Raw genomic sequence first — 25,130 nt, 5'->3', positions numbered from 1 at the left:
CGGAACACTTTCAATATTTTCACCTTATGCTCTTCCTCACATCTATAAGAGTGGCCTATAGGAATCAATGTGTGCCCACTTTTAAAAACATTACCTCATTCATGGTTAGGAACCACAGGTTTTGAATCTAACTGGATTTAGCATTGTTCTGAAGAAATTTCAGGTTCACAATGTGGCAGTGATGCAGATTTCAAACCTAGAATATCCCTAGATTTTTTTATGATGTATGCACCAGAGGCTCCAAGTCCCGTTTGATATTGCTAATGTGGCCTTTTAGTGTGTCCATTCTCCCTTCTATGTGATGTGCTGCGTCTTGCAGATCCTTCGCTGCAGGCATAATTACTCTGTCCCCTGGTGAACTGGTAGCTCCAACTCCTGAGGTCTTGAGAAGTTCAGTATTTTCCATCTCTAAAGCTCCTGACTGTCTTACAACCCATCAAGAAAAAGTACTCCTTACTCTAGCCACCAACTGTTTATCTTTTTAGGGAGGCTAGTTTGCAGTTCTGGGCACAACTCATTCTTAGACTGCATTGGGGCAGGTCGTCAACACAATGGCAGGTGACTGCAACACAGCCTCTCACATCACTTGTTGCTAGATGGCTGCATCTTTTGCACACCTCAGTTCCACATCAGGTAAGCCCCCTGAAATGCCCCTTGGCATCTTGTTCTTCCATGGGTGAGGGTATCTTGTGTGCCTTTTGTTAAGGAGGGTCCTCAGCTATATTTCTGCTAGTGGACCAAAGTACCCGGATCACCTCTATCTGGCAAAGCTATCTTGACTGCTTGTGGAACACGCCAGGTCTGTAGTACAGAAGGGCTGCAGTGGTATCTAGAGCCTTAAAAGGCATCACAATGGACCCCTGGGCAGCCTCTGTGAGAGGACTTCTTGTGTAACAGGAGTCAGAGTTGTGGCAGAGCTCAAAGTAATGAATCCTGTCAGTCTGTGACCCCAAAAAGGATAGCTAGCTTCATATTTTGAATGGGATAAAAGGATATTTGGTCTGAATTACTCAACACAATACCTTTGGTTACTTGGTATATTCAAATGTTGTGCGTTAATGTGGCCAACTAGAAGCATCAATAGACGCTAAGAGCTCAATTCGGGTAAAGCTCATCTGTAACAAAATGTCAGTATAAACGGGCAACGGGAGTAGTCACATGGCTGTTTGACAATAATCTGTGGCCCTCATGACATTGACTAAAATATTCTGATATCTGGAAAAAACTTCCAGTTTCTCGGGTGACTAGTGTAACAGAATATGAACTGCTGTAGGTTTTCCCTCTTTTGGTGATTTATTACAGGAAAAGGTTTATAAGAAGTATCTAGTCCATGCATATACTAACTGGTCTACCTAATCACTCATGATCCAATTACGAGGTCACTATTCAGAATCACATTATAATTGGACCTTGAATTAATTTGAAATAGTTCTGACTGAAATCTAATTCTGACCGTACACTATGTTTTGGACAGTGAGAAATATCCAGACATAAAAAGATATTCAAAATATACTATTCAAGCATCAGAACTGTCAATAAAATATATAGATGGAATACTTGCACACTCTGCAGTATTGTTCTGACAAGTAAAAAGCACAATCAGCAAATTTAAAATTCTCGAATAATTTTGTTTCTTCTCCTTTTTTCTGGCTCTCTGGTGTAAACTGTGTTATTTTGATTCATTTTTAACACATATAATGAACTTGCCATACATCATACCTGAATGAAGTGCAGCATAAATTCATCAAGTTCTGTTTTTTTGTTTATTATATGTTTTTCTGCTCCTACTGTGTACAACGTGGTGTGCTGATTATGCTACCTTTTCTCATGCTCTCAAACAGTAACTGGTAATCTCCCCAATGTTTACAGGGTGATTAGGATTAAGTCAACAGAATAGCATTGGTGATATTAATTTATTTATAAATGCAAATGTTAGTTCTCGGTGATAACATTTGGGTATGTGCAAGTTATAATATTGTTCATAATTATATAGGAGTGCTTGGTTGTATTTCTGTTCCTCCTCCAAACCCTTAACCCAATACTTACTTTTTGCAATACTGTATTTCATTTTTAGATCTCGTTTTTGTGTGCTGCATTCTGTTCATCATATCTACAGTGTATGTTTTACTTGGAAATGTTTATTATAATTTACAGCTCTGTTCTGCATTTTAGACAATATTTTGTGTGGCTCTGATGTAATTTTATTTTTATCTCAATGTTTCTCATCAGAAAATGTGGTAGACGTTGGATGGGTAAGTACTTAAGTCTCAAATCCATTCAAATGAACCATGTTTGATTCCTGCCAATAGCTGCCTTCCAGCTTTGTGTACCATGCCACGTTTCATATTTCTGCGTCAACTCACGATCTTTCCTTTCTCTCCAGTAACTTGGAGGGGCATTGTCTTGGTTAATGTAATAAATTCAGGCGAGGTGTCGAAACATACTTATCTTTGAATCGTATATTCCATGATCTGTTCCAAAGTCTGCAGTATGTTTGTATTTATTGCTTATTTACTAAATTGTTAATATGCGCCAAATTGCAATAAAATATGCAGAAGTTAGGCTCATACTAAATAATAATTTGCATAGAAATTCACGTGCAAAACATTTTTAAACCACTCCGGTCTGTAATCTTAGCAATGTCTATCTATTCACAGGAAATAACTAGAAATATATTTTGCATTATTTTACTTAATAGTTCCCGCAATAAATATTGTCCTCATTCTTAAACAATTTCATAGGCATTTTTCAATGTTTCCACCACATAGGTCCTAAACAAGAGTATAGACAAATAGAACAGATATTTGATCTAAACAAATTACAGTGGGAACCAATGCACAAACTCTAGGGAATTACGGTGATGACCTACATTAGTCATCAGCAGCATTCCACAGATTATGCTGCAAGGTCAATCGTTTCTTCTCTATCCCAAAATTTTAAATAACAGCCAAACAAAGTGAAACATTCTTACCCCATCCCCAGGTATACAGGTGTCCTTCCCCTGAAAATATAAAACAGAAAATGTTGGTTCAAATTTTGTTTACTCAAAGACAAGCTGCTCAAGAAGGTTTTGCTGTGAACTTTCACCATCTGAGTAGCAGACAATAGGAGAGCATATGATGTTGTCCTCCGAAGCACAGATTTCAAAATCAACATCACTGACCACTTCAAGAAAAGGAGCACGACCTTAGGGTAAACCGCTTTTTTTGAACGAATGATGCAGTGTTATGCTAAATGATACTACAGGATGAGCAACATAACATGACTCCTCAAAACAGAGCATACCAGATGCCTAGGAAATTCGGACAGTCATTTTAGGCTCTTCAAATACACAGTTACTTTCTTGAGAGGTGGAAACTGTAGGAAACAATTGCAAAAAATTCTGAAAGGAAACCAAGTCTGAACAAATAACCTTTTCATATTTGTAGAACAACACTTTTGAAAACAGTAAAGGTATTTTAATATTTATCTATGACAAGTGACAGCAACTTGGATGTATGATACAGAGTCATTTGCTAATGATGGCCAGCAATGTGATCAATTATTTTCCTTCATTTGTTCCTCCATCTTAAGAAATCTGAGGTTAACGGGACACTAATCAACATCCAAGACCTTTTGTTCCAAGATGCTATTATTAAACTAACAAAAAGGACAGGTCGATGAGTCCCAGCTCTTAATTATCCTTTTGAAGCACTGTGAAAAAATAGACTCTCATTTGGTCCCTTGGTCAATCACGATGTATCTCATTCCTAGTTTGACATTGACACTTTTATTACTATCTGAAAGCTGTACGCCTGTTTGATTTCACCACGGTTATGTCAAACCATATGTTGCTCATGCACCTTTCAGCAAACTTGCCTGAATCCCGGACTATACTGTTTCACAGAACCTTTCTTTCGCCAGCAAGTCCTTAAATGGCATCCTTCAAGGATACCGGCAGATGGAATACCCCGTCAGAAACGTGACAAATAACCCATCCACCATATTACGATCTCCATAGGATACAATGGGTTCGTAATACGGTGGACGGGATTGTGGCGGAGTATTTCCGTCAGCCAAGATCTAAATCAGGCCCTTTGCCTTCATGACCATAGGATTCATTCAAGATTTGGTATATTTTTCCACACCTACTGCAGAACATGTGCACAAATCTTTTAGGTGCAAGTCAACTATAACAGTAAGTGTGGTAACAGTGTGTAACAAAAAACTTGTGAATACCCATATACTTAACAGCATGAGGGTGTTTGTTTAATTACATTCAGTATTCCTGGTCACTTCTCTGCCTACACCCACAAGTTTCAACTAAAGGCGAAACTATGGTGGCATGGTGTAAACATGAGTGTATACTCTGCACATGCAGATCACAAGTATATACGCCAGATTCACATTTTTTGACTGAAGTGTAAGCTTCTCCTATTTAAGTTACAATTTTGTCAAGTACAGGCTAAAGCCTTGTCTGGAAGAATTGTAATAAATTAGGACCACTGTTTAAATACAGGTTCACATTTCTTAGTCTAAAAGTCCAAACTACAACCCAAATAACTGATGAGTTTTAACAGGCCATCAGTAACAAAAAAGGAAAAAACATGGAAGTCATGGAATAGATCCAGTAAATGCCCTCACCTAAGCATGCTCCTGAAGTGAGTTTTCACAAGAGGACCCTTTTCCAAGGTCCAGTGTGTTGATGCTACATTCTAACAACATCATGTACTTCTTCTTCATAAAGGAAGCAATGGGGAACATATCCCACTTCACTCTGTTGGCTGGCAATGGAGATACAAGACTGGCCAATTCCACATCACCCTCCTCTTGGTTTCACACATGGCTTGGAGTGCTTTGTTTGCCAGCAGACATCTACACTAACAAGGAGACGTCAGAAAAATAACTTCTGGAGGTCGGTGTTCACCAGACTGGCACATGTACAACATGCATGAATGTAATATGCTCCTCGAAGAGGCAAGGAGTGGACTGCACCAGATGGACGTGGCTCGGGCTTAGGAGACACTAGTGAAGGATCCCAGGGAGCCTGCTGTAAGATCCCGGGGGTCCACAACGGAAAGGCCATTGACACCGGCCCCCTTGCCGCTCTGATGCAACAGTTGGTAGTAATGTGACATACACCATGAATATAGGACATCGATTTGACTCCCACCTCACCTCTGCCCTGTCATGCTCAGAACAAGCGATACTCCTACAGGCAACCGACAAAGCGTTCTGATATTTTGTACTTCAACCCTGAATGTGGAATGACTCTTAGCAACAGTGGGGGGAAGGGCGGGGGGGGGGGGGGGGGTTGGAGGTGGTTAACAGTTGTATGAATGTAATAAGGTGAATATTGTATTACAAAGGGATAAAGGCATTAAAGGCCCCACTTTGCAAGTTTTTTTTAATTTGTTTTTACAATTTTGTTTATTGGCATTTCAAATAACATATCTGTTCGTTCATTTTGCCAGCACTTAATACTCAGGGTTCTACATCACATTGCAATACAACCTGTAGGTATCCATTGCGTACTTCACAGAACCACAGTCACAGGATATCCAATATCTTATTCACTCCTTGTCATACAAAATTATACTGGCAAAGTCTTAAGCCTTCTCATGTTCTCAGTTGCATATTTGCAAGATAGGGAGCCGGGAACCAGCCCAAATAACTTCGCAGGCATGCATGCCTGTCCTCCCTGTGTGTGTTTAAGCCAATAACGAAATAGAAAGAAACAAAACAGTATAACTAGTTAACTCAGTAATTTGCCCATATTTCCAGAGATCATGTAGCGTGGTGTGCAGTTGCCCATGCTGGCCCTCGAGTTCCAGGGGCTGGGTGGGGGGGGGCAAGGAGGGGGCAGACCAATGGGGAGGTCCCACCCACGACACAGACCGACAGCGGTCAGGTTGGCACTAGCTCTCGTTAATCCCGAGCCCTTCTGAGTCAGGGCCCCACCTGTGCCATCGTCCGCAGCGACGTCCAGCGTGTCCCATGTGTCCACCATCTCTGCCCACAAGTCTCTCTGCAGTACTCTCTCCGTCGCCCTTGCCCAGTGAGTAATGTCTGCCACCCATGTGGCCAGCAGGGGTCCATACTTGTTTTTCCAGGCCATCGCCTCTCTCCTGCACGCAAGTACCAATGCCAAGTCTGCAAATCTATTTCCCACTTTTTAAATTAAGGGCTTGTCAAAAAGGTCCAGCAAGCATACCGCTGGCCCATCATTGAGTTGTTTATGTAAAACTGTGTTGAGACGGGCAATCACCTTTTCCCAGTAGGGCCTTAGCGTTGGACAGTCCCAGGGAATATGCCGAAGGTCCACATTAGCCAACCGACATCGGGGGCATGCTCCAGTAGTCACCCCATAGATCCGGTTAATTCTGTGCGGGGTGAGATAGGTCCTGTGAACATAGTTATACTGTATAAACATCAGTCGTGTATTACGGGAAATCTTATGTGCAGAGGCTAGAATCTTATGCCATTCAGCATCTGTCATCCCACTTTGCACATGTTGAATGCAGTATTGAAAATAAAACCTTCAATAAAATCTGTTTTAAAAAAAACAAGATGCATGAATACAATATGAACAACTTTGCCACGTTGGGTGCTGGGAAACACAGTCCTTCTTGGGACGGTTTGATGCTGTATGGAAGGCTCCTCTACATCTTGTGGGCTGATCCACGTTTTTATTGAGTCTGCCCAGGTGCTCAATCATTCTATTAACTCCAGTCTAGCCCTATGAAGTCTGGGTCTTTGACATCTGTTTCTCTTTTCCTGTCTTCTGTGGTTCCAATCAATCAGCTTCTCTCTCCTTCGCAGAGTCAAGTTATCTCAACCTAGGATGAAATCGGCACTCCCAGACTTTAGTCTGATTTCCAAAAAACACACCATCCACAACTGCAATCTTAGTATTAGCAAAAAGAATGACCAATAATTTTACAATATGAGGCATTTTCAAAAGACTGAGGAATGGGAACATATGAGACTCAATTTTTTCATATTAATTTTTTCCCTATATTTACTTTTCATACTTTGCCATTCAATGTACCTAACAAAGTTCAGTTATAACTGCCATGGCAGTAGTACCTGAAAACCCGAAACCTACTTTTCTTTGTCTGAAAACGATTTGACTAGGTGCGAAACCCCATCTTGAATGGAGGGAAAACCCAATCCATCCATCGTGAGAGGTTTTCCCGGTTAGAGCGGTGTATACCAGAAGAAATCCATATATTTCACGTGCTTTTCTTAGTGCTAACTTCTTTGACTTGCTAAATAGGAGATAGGTAACTCCCAACCTGGATTTCTTATATTCCTCTAGTCACAACTAAGGCTTGACTGGAAGAACTTATGCTGTTCAACACCTCAAACGGGGCAGGGGAAAAGCGAAGTTGGCAGACAGGGTTTGTCTGTGCGAATTCTAGGGCCAGCCAGAGCTGCAGTATTTGAGATGTCGCCACAGAATGTTAAGGCTGGTGCTGCCTAAAAGCGGACTGCAACAGCATAGAGTCCATTGGTCCTTTGAGAAACTGAGGGGGGTGTGGACTGAAGACAAGAAGAGCACTTCATAGATTCAACTCCAAACGGTAGATTAAAAATACGTAGCCGGGCCTCTCCCACATCTATTGCGAGAGAGGCCCAGAAGGGCAGCCCATCGCTGCTAGGTGGACTCGGAGTTTGGTACTCAGAAACTCCTCACTACAAGCAGCACGGGCCAGCCATCACTGCTCACTGTATCTTGCCATTAAAGTGAGCAAGCTGTGCGGGCCCATTAAAGATGACTCGCTCTATGGGGCCATGTTCCTGCGGGGGCCATTGATGCTCGTTTCTATGGGGGATTATTAGTGCTTGTCGCAAAGTAATGCCATTATTATTTCATATGAAATGAAAACATTTTTCCTGGGTTTGGACAATGGGTGCGTGTGGATTTTCAAATCATACAACATTTATCTTCGCACCATCATAAACATTAATTGCTTCAGATGCCTGGGCCCCTGTCTAACTAGGTAGATCACAACTGAATCGGACAGGGGACGGTTCCTAAGGAGCATGTGCATGAAAGTGTGCACGCACTCACGACCCTCTTTCTGAAACCGTCCTTGTCTTTTTTAAAGAGAGGGACGGAGAGTATTCACACTATTGTAGACATGCTGCATATTCAGCAACCCTTCTCTCCTCTAAGCCCTTCAGAAAGGCGGCCTCTCAGAAAAGCAAAGAACCAAGCAAGGACCCAATGCAAGTGAATATACTTACCGTACATGTTGGTAAAGGCATTTAGTCAACCAACTGCCTGGAATCTAGGACGAATACGCCTTTGCTGGTGCCCGAGTTTGGGAACAAGTGTGTGGCATACTGTAGCCTACTGCGTTTATAAATGGATATAAAAAATAGGACTTGCTTGGGTAGTTTCTGTTATTTCATACGTCAGTTAATTGATCTCACACTGATAAGTGGCTCGGTGGGTTCTGCCAGATATAAACGTGTGACATACAAGTTACACACACGTCAACAGTCAGAACTTAACTCACTGAACCAGGGTAACAGCGGCTTGAAGACTGAAGGCTTAGTCTTGTACAGCTCCTGTTTCCATACTTTCAGCAATGTGCAACCTCTGTAACTCTTCAACTTGAAGCAAAATTGATAATTCCAGGAGGATGACGGGCATAAGTCTACAGTGCACTTGCCTACTGCAGTTAAGAGAGGGTCTAAACATTTTTATGGTTGACCTTACCACACATATGCAATCCTCGGGAAGCAGAATGTGTGAGTGTGTGCGTGCATGCGAATGAGTGTGTAGTACAGGCGCGGCCCGTCCTTTAGGGCGGAGGGGCCACACCCCCCCACCTTTTGTCCCTCATGAAGAGTGTCTGACAGACAATCTCCATGTTCAGGTCAGGCAGCCAGGAGCTGGACATGCGCGATCTGCGCAGACTCCTGGCTGCCTGAGCTGAGCTTTGCTGGGCTGAGGAGATCACAGCTCCTATGGGCGTGACCTCCTCGGCTCAGCAAAGGTGCCTCGAGGCCCTCCCCTGGGTGACGAGGAAAGAGTCACCCATAGACTTCGACCTGGGTGCTTCAGGTTTAAGTTTAAGTGACCAGGGCGAGTATCAATCAGTGACACTTTGTCAAAGAGTGGGGTGGGGTCAGCAGTCTCACTGACCCCATCACACTCTGTGACGAGGATGGGACTGCTGCCTTTCCACATTGAGGGAAGGCAGCAATCCTAACCCTCCTAGGACCTCTGAGGCTGAAGGTAAGTGTGTGTGTGATCTTTTATAATGAATATTTGTTGCGTGTGTGCATGTTTGAATGTTATGAGTGTTAATGGATGTGCGTGCATGCGTGTGTGTGTGAAAGAATGAGTGTGTGTGTGTGTGTGATCTTTTAAAATTAATGTTTGGTGTGTGAGTGCATGTTTGAATGTTATGAGTGTTGTTAATGGATGTGCATGCATGTGTGTGTGAAAGAATGAGTGTGTGTGTGTGATTCCCGCCAGCCCCCCTCCCTCCTAAAGCTGCCGGCTGCCACTGGTGTAGTGTTGCTTGCGTGTGTGTGCGCATATGTGAGCATGCATGTCTGCATGTAAGTTTGGATGTGTGTACAGATGTGTGCATGAATGAATGGATGCATGCATGTATGCCTGTGTGAGTGAGTGTGTGAATGCGTGGTGTGTGCCTGCGAGTGTGCGTGTAGGGGGGTTACGAATGGAAGGGGGGGCGTGGATGGAGGGGGGTAGGGGTTTTCTGGGGAGTGTTAGGGGGAGTGACAGCAAAGGAATTCCCTGTCACTGGTAGGGCCTACCGCCATGATTTGCGTGGCATTTCGAACGCCACGAAAACCATGGCGGTAGGCAGGGTCATAATGCCGCTGGCGGGACAGTAGCAGCCGCCGGGTTAGAGATTGTTGTCTCCAGCCCGGCAGCTACTACCGCCATGGCGGTCGGTGTGGTACCAACCTGCCAATGTCATAATGTGGCCTACTGCCAAATTTCCACCGACTGCTGGGCTCATAATGACCCCCATGATCTTTCAAGCATCTTGATGGGATGTGTCTGCAGTCTATAAGGAAACTTCCTAGGGGTGTCTGTTTTGGGCTAGATTCAATGATCCATTTTCATGGATGTTTATTAATATTTAAGTCTCATCCCATTATGTGGTGGCATGGTGGGCAAAAGAACGATGGATCAAACCCAGATATGTGACTGGAGGTGAGTGCTTGCATTGTTCAGCACTCCTTCCATCATCCTCTTGTGTTGCTAAAATTTCCCTAAGTGGGAAGGGTGTGCCCAGACGTGGGTCCCGTGCTCACTGTGCCACTGGATTCAAGCTAGCCTGGCTGATAAAGGTTGATACCCTGAAACCAGTCCCAGGATGCTTGTTTCCGGTCCAGGGAGGACCTGGCTTGGCAGTTCGGGCTGGACTGTTCCCATGAGGAACTGGGTCAAGACTGATTTGCATATGGCTGGGTCCAAACTGGGTGGCATGGTGAGCAAAAGAACGATGGATTAAACCCAGATCTGTGACTGGGGGTGAGTGTTTGCATTATTCAGCACTCCGTCCATTATCCTTTTGTGTTATTAAATAATAATAAGGTGTCTGTTGAAAATAGGATGCATGAGAGCGTGTCAAGACCTCAGGAGGCACAAATATTTGAGGACAATGTCTGACATTACTTAACTCACCTCCAGTCCAAAGTTTAGTTGATAAAGAATGAAGGGACAATCTAAAATCCAGTCTAGTGGATGCCTAGAAAAATCCCTACAGCAGAACTGCGGGCTGAGGTGCAAAGCTTTCTTACAGAGCAAGTTTTAGAGAGGGCTAAAATCGAGTTAGTGACTGTGTAAAAGTTAACTGTCTCCCTACAAAAGGGCACTATTTCACTGTTAATCGTATGGACATTGTTGGTGACACAATGAGCCGAGACAGTGAAAGTTGTTACACCCGAGTAGTGGTCTAGAGTAGGAACTTGGCCTCCCAAGAAGGGAAGAATTCTATCTTCCCTGATTTGGGCTATATCACTTCAATGTGGACGATGGTTTTGGAGTTTGTTACTAAAGAGGTAATTTGTAAAGGTTTGACACTTCTATTTGGTATCCTGCAAGACTAATGGTGAAGGTGAAAGTGTAGTTTAAACTCCTGTGCAGAAAAATACTTTCTTGAAGCATAAAGTAATGCTGGGAAACACGTTGCTGAGAATCTAAAGGCATATAATGTTCCTCAAATACAGTCTGTGTCTAATCCTAACACTGTTGGACACCTTAACCTATAAGACCTAAATGAACCTGATCCTGGAAATGATGTAGTTTATGTTTTCTTCAATGCTACACCATGATTACTGTGAAAAGTTCTATGATAACCTTTCTTTATCTCGCTATGCCTTATCCTTTTCCAAGCTTTTATGTTTTCAACATTGCTAAACACTGGAGAGGTTTTCTTGTTTGGATACTGGAGATGAAAAAAATAGAAATGTTACTTTATAGATTTTTCCATGTGAGATGGCTCTACGAGTGTGCATATGTTTTATCCTTGAATTACTGACACAACTGTATGTAATTGTCTACTAAAAAGTACCAATACAATGTACATTGTCATCAAGTATGCATTGCATTACGTACTGATAAATAACAATAACAATTACATGCTACAGCCTTCCGATACGACGTAGATGTCCAGGACACTGAAAACAAAGATATGTGTAACATTGTTCATCCGATATGAGAGGAAATACCCAGAAAAAATATATTTTCTAGATTGCAAGATATTGTAGCGCAAATCATGCCAGAATACCCACAACACGATTAGAGAAAAATGCAGCATACTTACTCGTCACAACTGCAGTGTGTCGCGACCCACAGCTAACCTTAAGCACCTCTGACTCTTGAGGTAAATCTAACAAAGCAGGGAAGGCCTGAATGGAAATGAACTCTGATGTATGTGCACAGTTTTTAGGAGACGATCTTAGGGTCTCTTTCAGAGAAGAAATCTTCTGGTCAGTGCATCTTTCTAAAAGAAAATTCAAAAATATATAAAAGGTAGTTAAATATATAACAGGATTCCACCAATTGAATACCCACCTCTAAGGAATCTCCCATTTATCCACATTCTATTCCTCTGGTTTCATACAGATTAACAATGTACCAAGGATTCCTATATTCAAAGGCTGGATTAATTGGTTCAAAAGGTGCAACAATAATGTAGGATGGACATAAAGCTGTAGAATATTTACACTGTGCATTACTTAAGCTTACATAAGGCAACTGAGGGCTGTGCTGCTCTACTTGTATTTCTTTGCTATTTTTATACTACGCTTTTACACTTTATGCTTACTTTCAGTACTTGATAACACAACAGGGAAGGTGTATAGCTTGTTGTGCATTTAGCACTTCAGCTGCTGCCATGTCGTGGGGCTCTGGTACAGCTACTTTTTTCCAGGGTTGTAGGGTATGAAAGATTCTTGAGGGTGAACGCACAGGTGACAGAAAAGATAAATATGGCCCCAAGGAAACACCCCCTGAACTCACTGGATGGTGGGAACTGTATCCTCTTCTATTCTGAGAACTGCTACTATCCCCAATGGGGCATGCAGATCTACTGCAGATGAGACTCAGTGCTCTCTATGGTGACTTCATGACACCTTGCATCAATGGTGCACTGAGAGCCAGTGGATATTTTCGATTGAGAATTAGAAGAAAAAAAAGATAAGTCCTCAGTTGAGCATCCACCACTCAGGATACAGCCTACTCCTAATGCACTTATGGCACAAGACAAGTTTTCAAAACAAGAAGTAAAATGAGATGTCAAAGGACGGTAGGGTCCAATAGCAATTCCCTGCTGCGTTAATATAGACAAAGACAAGGGATTTGAGGTGATTCTCGCTAAAGTTCTCTTCACCCCTCCCATCCTCAAGTTGAGGTGAACATGATAAAGAGAAGAAAGCTTTTGATTATGGTGCGACCAACTAGATCCAAGGGAAATTGATGCTGTTAGACATGTTGTGGGAGCCGAAGACCATCACATAAAGCACAAAACAAAAGGTTATGTCCATTTAGGGAATACTAAAGCAGGAGTAAGGAAAATGGAAGAAGAAATACATGGTTTGGGTTGTAGTCACTCAAATGTCTAAATGGGGGAGGATGATATCCACTTCTTACTTGATGCAAATTGAATTGAAACTAGAGGTTCAGAGCAGTGCAGGATGAGTGACAAAATGAGAAAACTAACTCCTAAAGGCTGTTTTAAAGGAGCTCTTGATTTCTGATGTCCTGGGGCTACTTCATCATACATATAAAAGTGGAAAAGATAATCAGAATTCCTACCACAGCTGGAGGATGTAAGTTAGGGGGAACATAGTCTCTCATATTGGGTTTCAAGTGGACTAATCAAACAGAAAGGGTGACACAAGCAGCTGGTACATAGAGGAAACAGGCTCTGGGGAAGAGTAATATATACATTTTTCCCGATTGAAGCTAAGCCACCCACACAGGCTTTGAGGAAGAGTAATATATCAATTTTTCGTGATTTAAGCTAAGCCACCCCTCTTTGGTCACAGTAACTCCAACATATTAAAAAACAGACAAACCTCATGTGCATGGGTACCCCAATCTGGAATCCCCTTTATTTGTAAATTGTATTTGCAGGGAAGGTTTGAGTGTTCACTTAACCTGATGCACGCCATGAGTATGAGTCTGCACGGAGACAGAGACAAAGCAATGTCTGAACCACTGTGCCATTGTCCATTTTTCAACCTTTTACTATGCCTGCCTGTGTGACTGTGACTTTCGCATAAGGCTTTTGGACAATGGATGATATTAACATTAGCTGTCACCATACTCCTCTCCCCTCCTATTACCCCACACACATTTCCCTCGACTGCATCCTCATATTCAATAGTTGAATGTAAAAATAAAACAGACTTTATGGTCCCTTTTATGAAATATTTGATTTGAGAAGATACATTTTTCGTTACATTTGCTTTTTCTAATTCTCAATCTAAAAAATGAATATATTTTTTAAAAAATGGCTGAGAGAAATCCAGATCAGTCTAAGACCGATTTATCATGAAAACATACATAACCCCAGCCCCTAGGCAGATTGTATTTTTGTGCAGAGGGAGGGGGATTTGCTTTAAAAGCAAGGTAGAGGTATTCAGATTTGTTTAGAGAAATAACCATGTCTTTGCTTGAGAAGTTTCACCGAAAATCTCTGTGTAATGTTATTTTAAAAGCAAAATCCCTATGAATATGTTACAAGACAAATACAGTTATCTCTTTGAAGAATCTAGATTTAGATTCAGACCTTAGTCACTTAATGCTGATATCTTTGAGCCTATAATTAAACTCAGTTGTTACTGGGTGAGCGCTCGCTGCTGTCACTAATCTCTCCTGCTCAGCTTCTTCACTTACATTCACTACTTGATGACCTCAAGTACAAATGAGAAATAATCTCCGACTACCTTCCACTCTTTATCTGTATTAATGATGATATATACTTGCGTAATCCTTAACTTGATCTAATATGTCCATGCAGATTGTAATGCTAAGATTTGTTGAATTTACCAGTCGGGTCTGCTCTAGTCAATGATTTCCCATCATACATATGCACAGAAAGTGAAATCACTGTATTTCCCATCAACCCTCTACACAGGAAGTGACATTACTGGTTTCAAGCCATAGCAGTCTTTAAAAGAAGAAACCAAGCACAAGGACTTAAATTTCCACCATCCAAATGCACAGGAAGTGACATAACTTAATTTCTCATTCTCCATCTATACATGAAATAATATCACTGGTTTCCAGCCAAATCCATCTATAAAGGAATAAGCCAAGCAAGAGGACTTCAATTTCCACCATCCAACTGCACAGGAAGTGACATAACTTCATTTCTCATTCTCCATCTGCACAGGAAATGATATCACTGGTTTCCAGCTAAATCCACTTATAAAGGAATAGGCCAAGCAAGAGGACTTAAATTCCCATCATCCATTTGCACACTGCCCACTGTGCTCCTCCCCCTTCCTTGACTGACTTAATGGTGGCCGCAGTGTGGACGTATGCAGCCGGTGCGCCAAAGGCAAGCCCATCTGCACCCGTCCACACCTGGACCACGCATTAGGCCAGGAACTGTAGTCATCCCCCTACCCACTGCTATCCTGACATGCTTCTTTATGCTCTCAACCCTGGCTGCTGCTCGGTGCACTGTTACCACACCACACAACACAACACAACACAGAGGGAGCATTCATATGTGCCTCCTGCAAGTTCTCATGCACTCTACAACACTCTAAACTCACCACTCTTTCAACAATAGAACCCAGTACTCTACTTGCTCACACATTCACAAACCAGCAATCGGCTCATCCTCACATAGACCAACCACCACCCATGCAACATGCCATACTCACATGTATGCTCCTCAAAAACCTCTAGCACACTAAACAGGCCATGGAGCAAGGGAGCCTACTGCACGACTATGCTCCAGACCTGCTCTTTCTCACAGAAACATGACTTAACCAAACCTCTGCACTAGACATTGCTACAGCCATGCCCCCACTTACAAGATTGCCAGACAAAACCATCAGCACAAGTCTGGAGCCAGAGTTGCCATCATCTTCAAAGACACCTTCAGCTGCACTACTTACACAGACATCCATTCCAGCTACTTGGAACACCTCACGTAGAAGATATGTATCACAGCCAACTTCTTCCAGGGCGGAACCCTCATATACAGACCACCACAATGACACACCAATTTGTACAGCAACATTGCAGCCTTCGTTCCACCCCCTATCATGAATGCCAGCACCTTCATCCTCCTCAAAGACCTTCACTTTAACCTAGAAGACTGTACTGACTCAAACTCTATGTCTCTAAGGTGGTCATTATGACCCTGGCGGTATTATAACGCCAGGGCCAAAACGACCGGAGCACCGCCAACAGGCTGGCGGTGGCTCCCGGCATATTATGACCGCAGCGGTAGTGCCACGGTCGCACCACCGGGGCCGGCGGTTTTCCGCCACAATGGCCCTGGCGGTTGTAATCCGCCAGGGCAGCGCTGCTTGCAGCGCTGCCCAGGGAATTACGAGTCCCCGACCACCAGCCTTTTTCTGGCGGTCTGAACCGCCAGGAAAAGGCTGGCGGTACGGGGAGTCGTGGGGCCCCTGCACTGCCCATGCCTCTGGCATGGGCAGTGCAGGGGCCCCCTGACAGGGCCCCATGCGGCTTTTCACTGTCTGCTGTGCAGACAGTCAAAAGTGCGACGGGTGCAACTGCACCCGTAGCACGGCCGCAACACCGCCGGCTCCATTTGGAGCCGGCTCCCATGTTGCGGCCCACATCCCCGCTGGGCCGGCGGGGATGTCCAAATGGGCACCGCGGGAGTGCGCCCGCTTTGCGCCCGCCAATATTTTAATGAGGCCCTATGTCTCTTCTAGAAAACCTCTGAAACCTTGTCCTCACCCAAAACGTTACTGAACCCACCCACATCGCTGGACACCTTTTATTGGACCTGATTTTCTATTTAAGAGAAACATCACATTTGACAATCCAGCAAATATGACCTGACATCTCACGCCTTTATTGGTTTCAGCATATCCATCTCACACCACTACAGACCTACCCTCATCGGACCTGCCTGCTGCAGCAGGAAAAGTATCACAGAAGAGGACTGGGCTTCCGTCCTCATCAGCAATGTGCTGAAAGCCATCAAGAACCTCCACACCTGGATCAATGTATGTGCTGACAACCTGGATCCCCCTCAAACACAACCCAATGGCAAGAGCCTAACCATTGTTCAGCTGGTACACAGAGGAACTCATTCTGAAGAAATGCCACTGCAGGCAACTGGAGCGCAAATGGACGACAGGCCAAGACACTACGGATAAAGCCATCATCAAATCCACCTTAACACACTACCACCAGCAGATATGGAACACCAAGCTCACAGCTATTGCAGACCACACTGACACCACCAGAAGCAGCAACAAAGAAATCTTCGCTGTCATCAAACATTTTACTGCGCATCCTGCTGCCTTCAGCAACATCACCCCCTTACAAGTCTTTTGCAACAAGTTCTCTGTGTTGTTCTGTTACAAAATCACCTCCTTACATAGCAAGCTCGACTCTCTACTGCACCCCTGTCACTGTCACAACTCAACTTCCCATTGCGGCCAAAGAATGAACTGGGACCTCATGGTCCACCATGACCACTGTCGTAACCGTCGCTACCATAAAGACCATCTACCCATCTGACCCTTGCCCCTATCATGCCTTCATCAAAAAACTCCTACCAATCACCAAAGCACTAACAACCATCCTCATGACACTCATGCCTGCCATATATGACATTCGCATGATCCTTGACAGAGGAGACACAGCAGCCTTCATTCTCCTCGACTGCTCTGCAGCATATGGCACAATGTCAGACCCCATGTGCATTAATTGCCTGCATGAAATTGGCATCCAAAGACCCGCTTCCTGCTGGGTCAGCTCCTCTTAACATTTAGAACACAAGCTGTCAGCCTGACACCTTACTCCTCGGAGACCTGCAAACTGATCTGCTGAGTGCCTCAAGGTTCATCGCTCAGTCCCATCCTCTTCAATGTAAACATGGCCTCTGTGGACAACATCATTCGTGCACACATCAACATTCTCTCGTTCGCTGACAAAACGCAACTCACACTTTCCTTCTCGGACAAGACTCTCAACTCAAGAAACAAGTTTAATGCCTATGTGACCAAAGTCGCTAACTGGATGAAAGTCAATTGTGTTAAGCTTAACACCAACAAGACAGAAGTAGTGACCTTCGTCAAGAAGCACTCGCTATCGGACTTCAACTGGTAGCAGGCCAACCTTATACCCACATTTAGCACCCACACCAGGAGCCTCGGGATCATTATCAACACCAAATTGGACATGACTGCACAATTCAACAGCGTCAATGCATCCTGCTTCCACACCCTGAAGATACTAAGGAAGCTCTTCCAATGGTTCCCAAGCAACACCAGAAAAAACCATCACTCATGCCCTAGTCACCAACAAATTGGATTACAGGAACACCCTCTATGTTGGAATCACAAAGCAACTCACTAGAAGACTACAAACCATCCAGAACACGTCCCATGCTTACACAGCACTAGATCAGAAGTACGGGTGTTCTTTTACATTGCTCCTAAAACATGGAATGACCTCTCACTTCATATCAAAGCCGCCTCCTCATTTAATGAATTCTGCAAGAAGCTGACGCCTGGCTTTTCAACTAACCAACCTACCCTAAGCCGGGCTCCTCCATCAGCCCCACCCTCTTCAACACATACATGATACCCTTCACTCACATCGCACACACTCACGAACTCAACATTATCTCCTACGCTGCTCACACTCAGCTAGTCTTATCCCTCACAGACGACACCTCCACCACAAAGACAAACTTCCATAACACCATGACCGACATTGCCATGTGGATGAAGACCATTTGTCTCAAGCTGAACTCGGACAAGACAGAGGTCCCCATCTTCAGGAACAGGCCCTCACCCTGGGTCATAGTGGTCACCTACCCTCGGCCTCCCACCCACCCCTATCAGCCACGTGCTTAACCTAGGAATCATCCTTGACACCCAACTTACCTTGAAGCAACAGATTAACACCATCTCAGCCTCTTGCTTCAACATACTGTGCATGCTTAGAAAGATGGATCCCGATATCAGCCAGGAAAATGATCACTCAAGCCCTCATCACCAGCTGACTTGACTATGGCAATTCCCTCAATGCTGGAGCTTCAAAACAACTCCTAAGCCGCCTCCATACTGTCCAGAACGCAGCTGCCAGACTCATCCTCAAATTTGCCTAGAAGAACCAGCATATCCCCTCACTTCAGAACGCTCCCCGTCCAGCGGAGATGTCTCTTCAAGCTCCTCACCCACACCTATAAGGCCCGCCTACCTCAACAACTACCCCCACTTCCATTAACCAACAAGAGAACTCTGTTTCTCTTCCCACAACCTGGTCCGCATCTGACGCAGCTGCGTTGGAGGTCGATCTTTCTCCTACATTGCACCCAAAGCCTGGAATGACCTACCCCTCCACTTACAAACCTGCCCTTCTCTGCAAGACTTCAGGAAGCAGGTCAAGACCTGGCTATTCAACTAACATCCCCCGGCAGCTGCCCGCCCTACCGCTATAGCACCTGGAGAACCCTCCTTCCCCAAGGTGAAAAGCCATGCTATACAAGAGATGATTGACTGATTGAGGGCTAGACATAGACATCTGCTTGGCGCCAGCTTACCCTTCAAAAATACACATAACATTTAAACTTCTATACATTGTGGCTAATTTCTCAATATATTCTAGCTTTTCCAATCTGAGGAATTAATCTAGGCAGCCACCCAGTGTGTTAATTTTATTTTGTTATAGGACTGACCATATTATGTCATCATGTCAATGTCTTGGTCTCTTAAATGTGAGTACAACTGGTAGCTAGGAAGGAATTGTGACCAGATTCATCATAAAATAACGTATCTTTGCTTTAATCTTGGTTTTTCTCCACATTTGCAAGTCTACTTGAACAGACCACACAACAGATCATATTATAAGAATTCAAACAACTCCAGCTATTTTAAACTATTCTCACCAGTATTTCCTTCTTCAACAGTAGTGTTCTTTGTCTCTTGTGATGCTTTGTAGGGTGAGCTTGGTTTCCCTTGGACAATCTCTTTTTGTGTAAAGTGTGTCACATGTAAACTGTCTTCTGCCAGTTTCTTTGAGGGAAACCCTAGCTGTCCAGATTCATTCCATCCCCATATATATAAGTCTCCAGCCACTAAAAGAAACAAAAATAGATCTATGTGATTAACAATACCCACAATGGGACATATTCACACTGTATTACTGATAATGGCAATAAAAACATTGAAATCTTAAGAGACAACATTTAAAAACATGTAACGAATTATAAGCAGTCTTTAATCTGCAGTTTTATTTGGCTGCAAAATATCAGCTAATTCTTGTGGTGCAACAAAAACAATATCAACAACTCCCACTGAGTAATGTTTTTTGTTTAAACCTTGTACTGAAAGCATCAAGTAAGTTGAGCAAACACATAATTTAAAAGAACCGACAGGAGCGTTAAATAATAAAGAATAAAACTTCTAGCTCTGATGAGAATGGAAGGCTAGAGAAGAAAGTAGAAAATGAATCAAGTGATGACTCTCATGCTAGCAACAGCATGTCTGCTTACAAGCAAAGCCCTACAACAACAGCATGCTTAAATGATTAAGGTCTTGTCCATGGAAGTACAATGTTTGCTTAATTCTGCACATCAGTCATCACTGACCTGCTATTTACAAGGTGTCCAACTACGCTGCTAATAAATGCTAGAATTATGTATTGACTTTTATGACTTTATATGTACTTCCAATAACAGATGGTACACAAGTTGAATTTTCCACAGCACCCTATCTCTTAGAACAGGAACAAGCCAACATCTGGCTGGTATCTGTTTGACTAAGCCAAAGAAGTATAAACCAGTTCTCTATCACAGATTATTTCTTTGGTGTTAAACCCCAACAGGGTGGTATTTGCAGTTACTTTATATATTTAGACCACACACCCGCTGAAGAAATTGAAGGATTATTTCCCAATAAGCTCTATGACCATCACATTTAGATATACCATGAACTAAGGCAGCTTGAGAACTTTGAAAGTGTATGGTGTTTTCCCCATTTATATATTTTTATACATAGACAAAAGGTGTCTTAAAATTGTGCAGCTTCAGTCGAGATGGTGTGAAAATCTTATGCATAATTTTAATCAAAATCATAAGTACATCCTGGCTTACATCCTATGCTATCCTAGGAAACCCAACACTGAGGTCTTCATTCCTTTATTGCAAAGACAACTTTAATACTGGACTGGCCCAGTATTTTTCCACTGAGGAGTATGCACTGCCTTCTACTATACATCCTGGTCTGAAAGAGAATCTGTATGTGTATTTATTAAAAAAAGCATTTTTATTAGAAACACACTAGATGCTAACAAAAAGGTATAAAAGAAGAACATCAGATTGAGAATTACATTTACAGCAAGCTTCTCCAACAAATAGTTTGTGTGCTACTGGTAGCAGTTCACCTACCTGTCAGTGGCTGTGTACAAACTAGCCTAGGGTATTAGAAGATTTTAGGTTGATTGAACGAATATATACAACTAATTTAAAAACTGTGTATTCAAGATGGAAATGTATGTATTTACAGAACTCATAAGCTAATGTTTGGAGAAAAATGGCTGAATTTCCAAACTATATTTAAAGCGGATATTTGTGTGATAAATCATTGCGTTGTTCAGGAGACCTATTACTGACCTTATTAACTAGGTGCCAGGGGCATTGCAGCTATGGCTTTTATGTATTACCCATGCAGAGGCATTCCATATTGATAAAGCATTTTTTACTCTACTGTTGGCAACTGTGTTTGATGTAATAAGGTGGTTACTGCTGGTAATCTTGCATATGGTGGCACACATGTTATCTTTTCTGATGCGGTCACTAAACTAATTCTAGTAACATTAGTAGCTCTTGGGGGTGTGAGGCCAATAGCAATGGGCTCTTGTTAAATCGGCTCCCGTCCTCCACTGTCCGTATACCCCTACATCTGCATCCTGATCTGTTTCCCATGGCCTGGAGTAACGTTTAAAGAACCCTCCGGCCACGGGAATACCTAAGAGCTGTCTATTGGGCTTGTCGGAACAACTTGGCTCCCAATCAGAGCAGAAGTCTACAGCGATATGCAGAGCCGCAAACTCAAGTGGTGGAGCGACCCAGCTGAGGCTGTGCCAGCCGAAGGGGAGCTTCCAACACTGCCGCCTGTGCTCGACAGCCACCTGGGGGCCTAGAGAGAATCTGCCACCACCTGAGACAACAACCCTTGGCACGTGTGCCCTGCATGAAGTATGGCGGAGCGGGGCATCTGCCAGAGCAGTACAGAAAGATCAGCTTTGCACACTGAGACGGCCTGGCGAGGGCCGCGTCTGCCCTTGACGAAGGGGCCCCTTTGGAACTGATGCTCGGAACACAGCCTTGCTGAAGGGACAGACCTTACCTGATGCATGGACTCCTGATATGGGTGCCCTGCGTGAATTCTGTGGCAAAGGGGCACCCCCTAAATGGCCAAAGATCACCGGTGCCTGAAACCAGAAGGGTGGTTCCTCTCAGTGTGGGAGCGACCTGATTCCTCTGTGAGTATCAGCTCCCCGGACAACAGCAGAATGGCCCTTAGGTGTCGTGTTGACAGCGGAGGTCTGCGTTAACCGCCTTGGTCCCCAGTGAGCCAAAGGGGGCCCAAGGCGGGGCAGCAGGATTGCTCTCCCCCTCTATTCTCCATGCCCTGTGACTGGACTCCCAGGTCCTGCAGCCCACCCAGCACGAGGGGGGAGACCGGGGTACAACAGGGCGGTGTGAGGCTCTGAATGGCCAGTGGTGCCCAGATGGCCTGCAGGACACCTAAACCATGAACAACAGATCCAGCCACCACCTTGAGTAACACGCAGCAGTTGAGCGCCTGTTAGCCACTGCCCTTGGACACACACTGTGCCACCCACACACAGGCGAAGGCATTCCATACCCGCACCGGACATCAGCTGGCAGAGGGGGGCCAGTTTTCTCACCTTGTTGCAACAGGTATGACACATTGGCCCTCTCAAGTGGTGCTTCGAGACCTGTTAGCAGGGCCCGGTCTGGTGTGCTAGAACCCTCTCCTCTCCATCTCCTCCCCACGAGCCCTTGAATTGCATGCACCTGAACAGAAGAGGGAATAACGGAGGTCACCAGCAGGCATAACGGCAGATGCCCTACCAGCCTGGTGCACAGTGCACCCCAACAGACATTGATGCAGCCCCGAACATTTATGGGATGCATGGCAGGAAAACCCGATAGGCTGCAGAGAGGAATCCTCTTGTGGAAACTCCCTGCCTGGCAGAGGTGAATACCTCTGCACGCCCAACTTTAGCATTGAAAGTCCTCCTCTGCAAACCAAAATGACTGGTGGCTGAGGCATTCGAGCAGCCCACCAGACTTGACAAATTCTCATGACCCGGGAGGGGCAGTTGGGGCAACACTGGAACCTGCACCAAGCTCTAAGACACAGCCCTCCTAAGACACAAGACCCTTCCCTTAGTGCATTATGGCAGCAATACAGGGAGTGCGGGGTCTTTAGAGACTAAAATTAACACAGTTTCCTTGAGGTCACACTAGTTCAGGTGGATCTATGTAACATGAATACCCGACTGAAGGAAGCAGAAGACTCTTAAGACTCTTAGGGCTGATGCCTCAACCTTGCAGAAACAAGTTAAGGAACTGCATTTAACCACAGAAGCCTTAGGGGCTAAACTTGAAGACTATGAAGGCAGCTCGAGAAGAAAAAACATTTGCATAGTTGGGGTCTTGGAAAAGGCGGAGAGCCCGGCTGTTGACCTCTTTGTGTAAAAACCTTGTTCTTAAACATCTGCAGCCTAGGGGACTCTATAAATTATTTTCGGTTGAGAGGGCGCACGGGATCCCAGGCACATGCCCAAACCAGATGCACCACCCCTCACAATTGTTGCCCAGCTCTTCAACTTCAGAGACCGTGATGTGATCCTCATAACAGCTTGAATTGCCCCTCTGGTCAATTATGTAAATGCAGCTACCAGTTTTTTCCCCAGATTTTACCCTACGGGTCTAGCGAAAGCACTGCAGTTTTGCGGAGGTGAAGCGGGCCCTGAGGATTGGAGATCTGCAGTACTCCATGATGTTCCCAACACAGCTGAAAGTGGGTGAGGATGGAAAGGCCTTGCATTTTACAACCCCGGAGGTGGTGTGGGATTGGGCATATGGATGGAGAGCAGCTGGAAGCTCGAGGTCACGCAGCTGTCCCCAGAAAGACCAACAAGACCCTGGCACCGCAAAGAATGAAGACGAAGCTGGAGATGTGAGGGAAGGCTGGCATTCGCCACGATAACCAAGAGAGAGAGGGATGATGCAACAAGACTCAGCCAAAGACTGGTTTGACGGAGTGGGATGATACCACAGGCCAGCCGCTACTCCTTATATATTTTTAACTGGAAAAAATCCTTAATTTCTCTCCTGACGGGCTGGGTGCCTTGACTGACCTGTGAGTGTGAGGCTATGATATCAACAGATGAATTTTGTTACCTGGGTATATTCATCACTACTGATCCAGACTTGTTTTCAACAAAAACTTCTCCCCACCACTGGATAGGTTGCGACGGGACGTGCATCACTGGAAGTCACTGCCCCTGTCGCTACTTGACAGGGCTGCCCTCCTAAGATGATGTCCCTGCCCAGGTTCCTTTATGCCCTATACAACACGCTCTACCTGATATGAGACTCATATTTCAAGGCCATAGATGGGGAGGTTAGAACATTGTCATGGGATGGGGGCTCAGCAAGGATTGTGTTCTGCGAAGAATGCGTACCCCCATTGCACCACCAGGGGTGGTACAATGGGGAGATTGCTCTGCTTGATATACAGAAATATGACTGGGGTGCACAACTCACCACCATCAACAACTGGGTGTTTTTGCCCCAGACGAGCCATTGATTCAAATGGGTAGGTTGAGAATGCAGTTGAGGGCTACCTCCGGGTGCTTTTCGCTAAGGTAAGCAACACTGCTCTCTCTGGCCCGACGGCAACCGTAGTCACACTCTGGCACACAGCCATAAAGACCTCAGGTTGGAAACGTATGCTCACAGATGTGGAAGACTCTGGGGCTAACAGTGGCAAGATTATGAGGAGTGGGGCGGGCACCAATGTTGGTGGACTGGAAATGGAATATGGATTGGTGTATGGTTGCTGAGCGAGTGGTGTATGAAGGCCAGGCCTGTCCTCAGACATGGGGGAACATTTGTGGAAATGGAATTCATACTGACGTAACATTTGTAATGACTTTTGCCTCCACTGGCCCGATGGAATACTGACCGGGTCTCATTGTACCCCTGGTGATCGATTCAAGTAGTGGGAAGGAGGTATTGTCTGAACTTTTGAGTAACACGCTGTATGCTTGCTCGCCTCCTTGTCAGTGCTCAGTTATGTTTTGTATTTTTGTCTTTGGGTACTACATCATCAATAAAAAGATTTTGTTTAAAACATTAGTAGCTCTTGGGAATGGT

At 44.4% G+C, this 25,130-nt stretch overlaps 1 protein-coding gene across 2 annotated transcripts in view; it reads right to left on the bottom strand.

Moving 5' to 3' along the window:
* The window catches only part of RCCD1 (RCC1 domain containing 1), a 112,173-nt gene that overhangs the window by 2,577 nt on the left and 84,466 nt on the right, over positions 1–25,130 (bottom strand). The window contains exons 5-7 of one of the 2 annotated variants that reach the window (XM_069222648.1): positions 19,602–19,790; positions 11,802–11,981; positions 2,972–3,001 (exon numbers count right to left, since the gene is read on the bottom strand). In XM_069222648.1, the coding sequence (XP_069078749.1) occupies positions 2,972–3,001; positions 11,802–11,981; positions 19,602–19,790 (399 nt within the window). Of the gene's footprint in view, positions 1–2,971; positions 3,002–6,686; positions 6,819–11,801; positions 11,982–19,601; positions 19,791–25,130 lie in introns of those variants that run through there. The other variant, XM_069222649.1, reaches the window with a different exon arrangement.

The sequence above is a fragment of the Pleurodeles waltl genome, chromosome 3_1, assembly GCF_031143425.1.
Source record: "Pleurodeles waltl isolate 20211129_DDA chromosome 3_1, aPleWal1.hap1.20221129, whole genome shotgun sequence".
In the NCBI taxonomy this organism is placed as follows: Eukaryota; Metazoa; Chordata; class Amphibia; order Caudata; family Salamandridae; genus Pleurodeles; species Pleurodeles waltl.
This window is presented reverse-complemented; position numbering and strand designations above follow the sequence as displayed.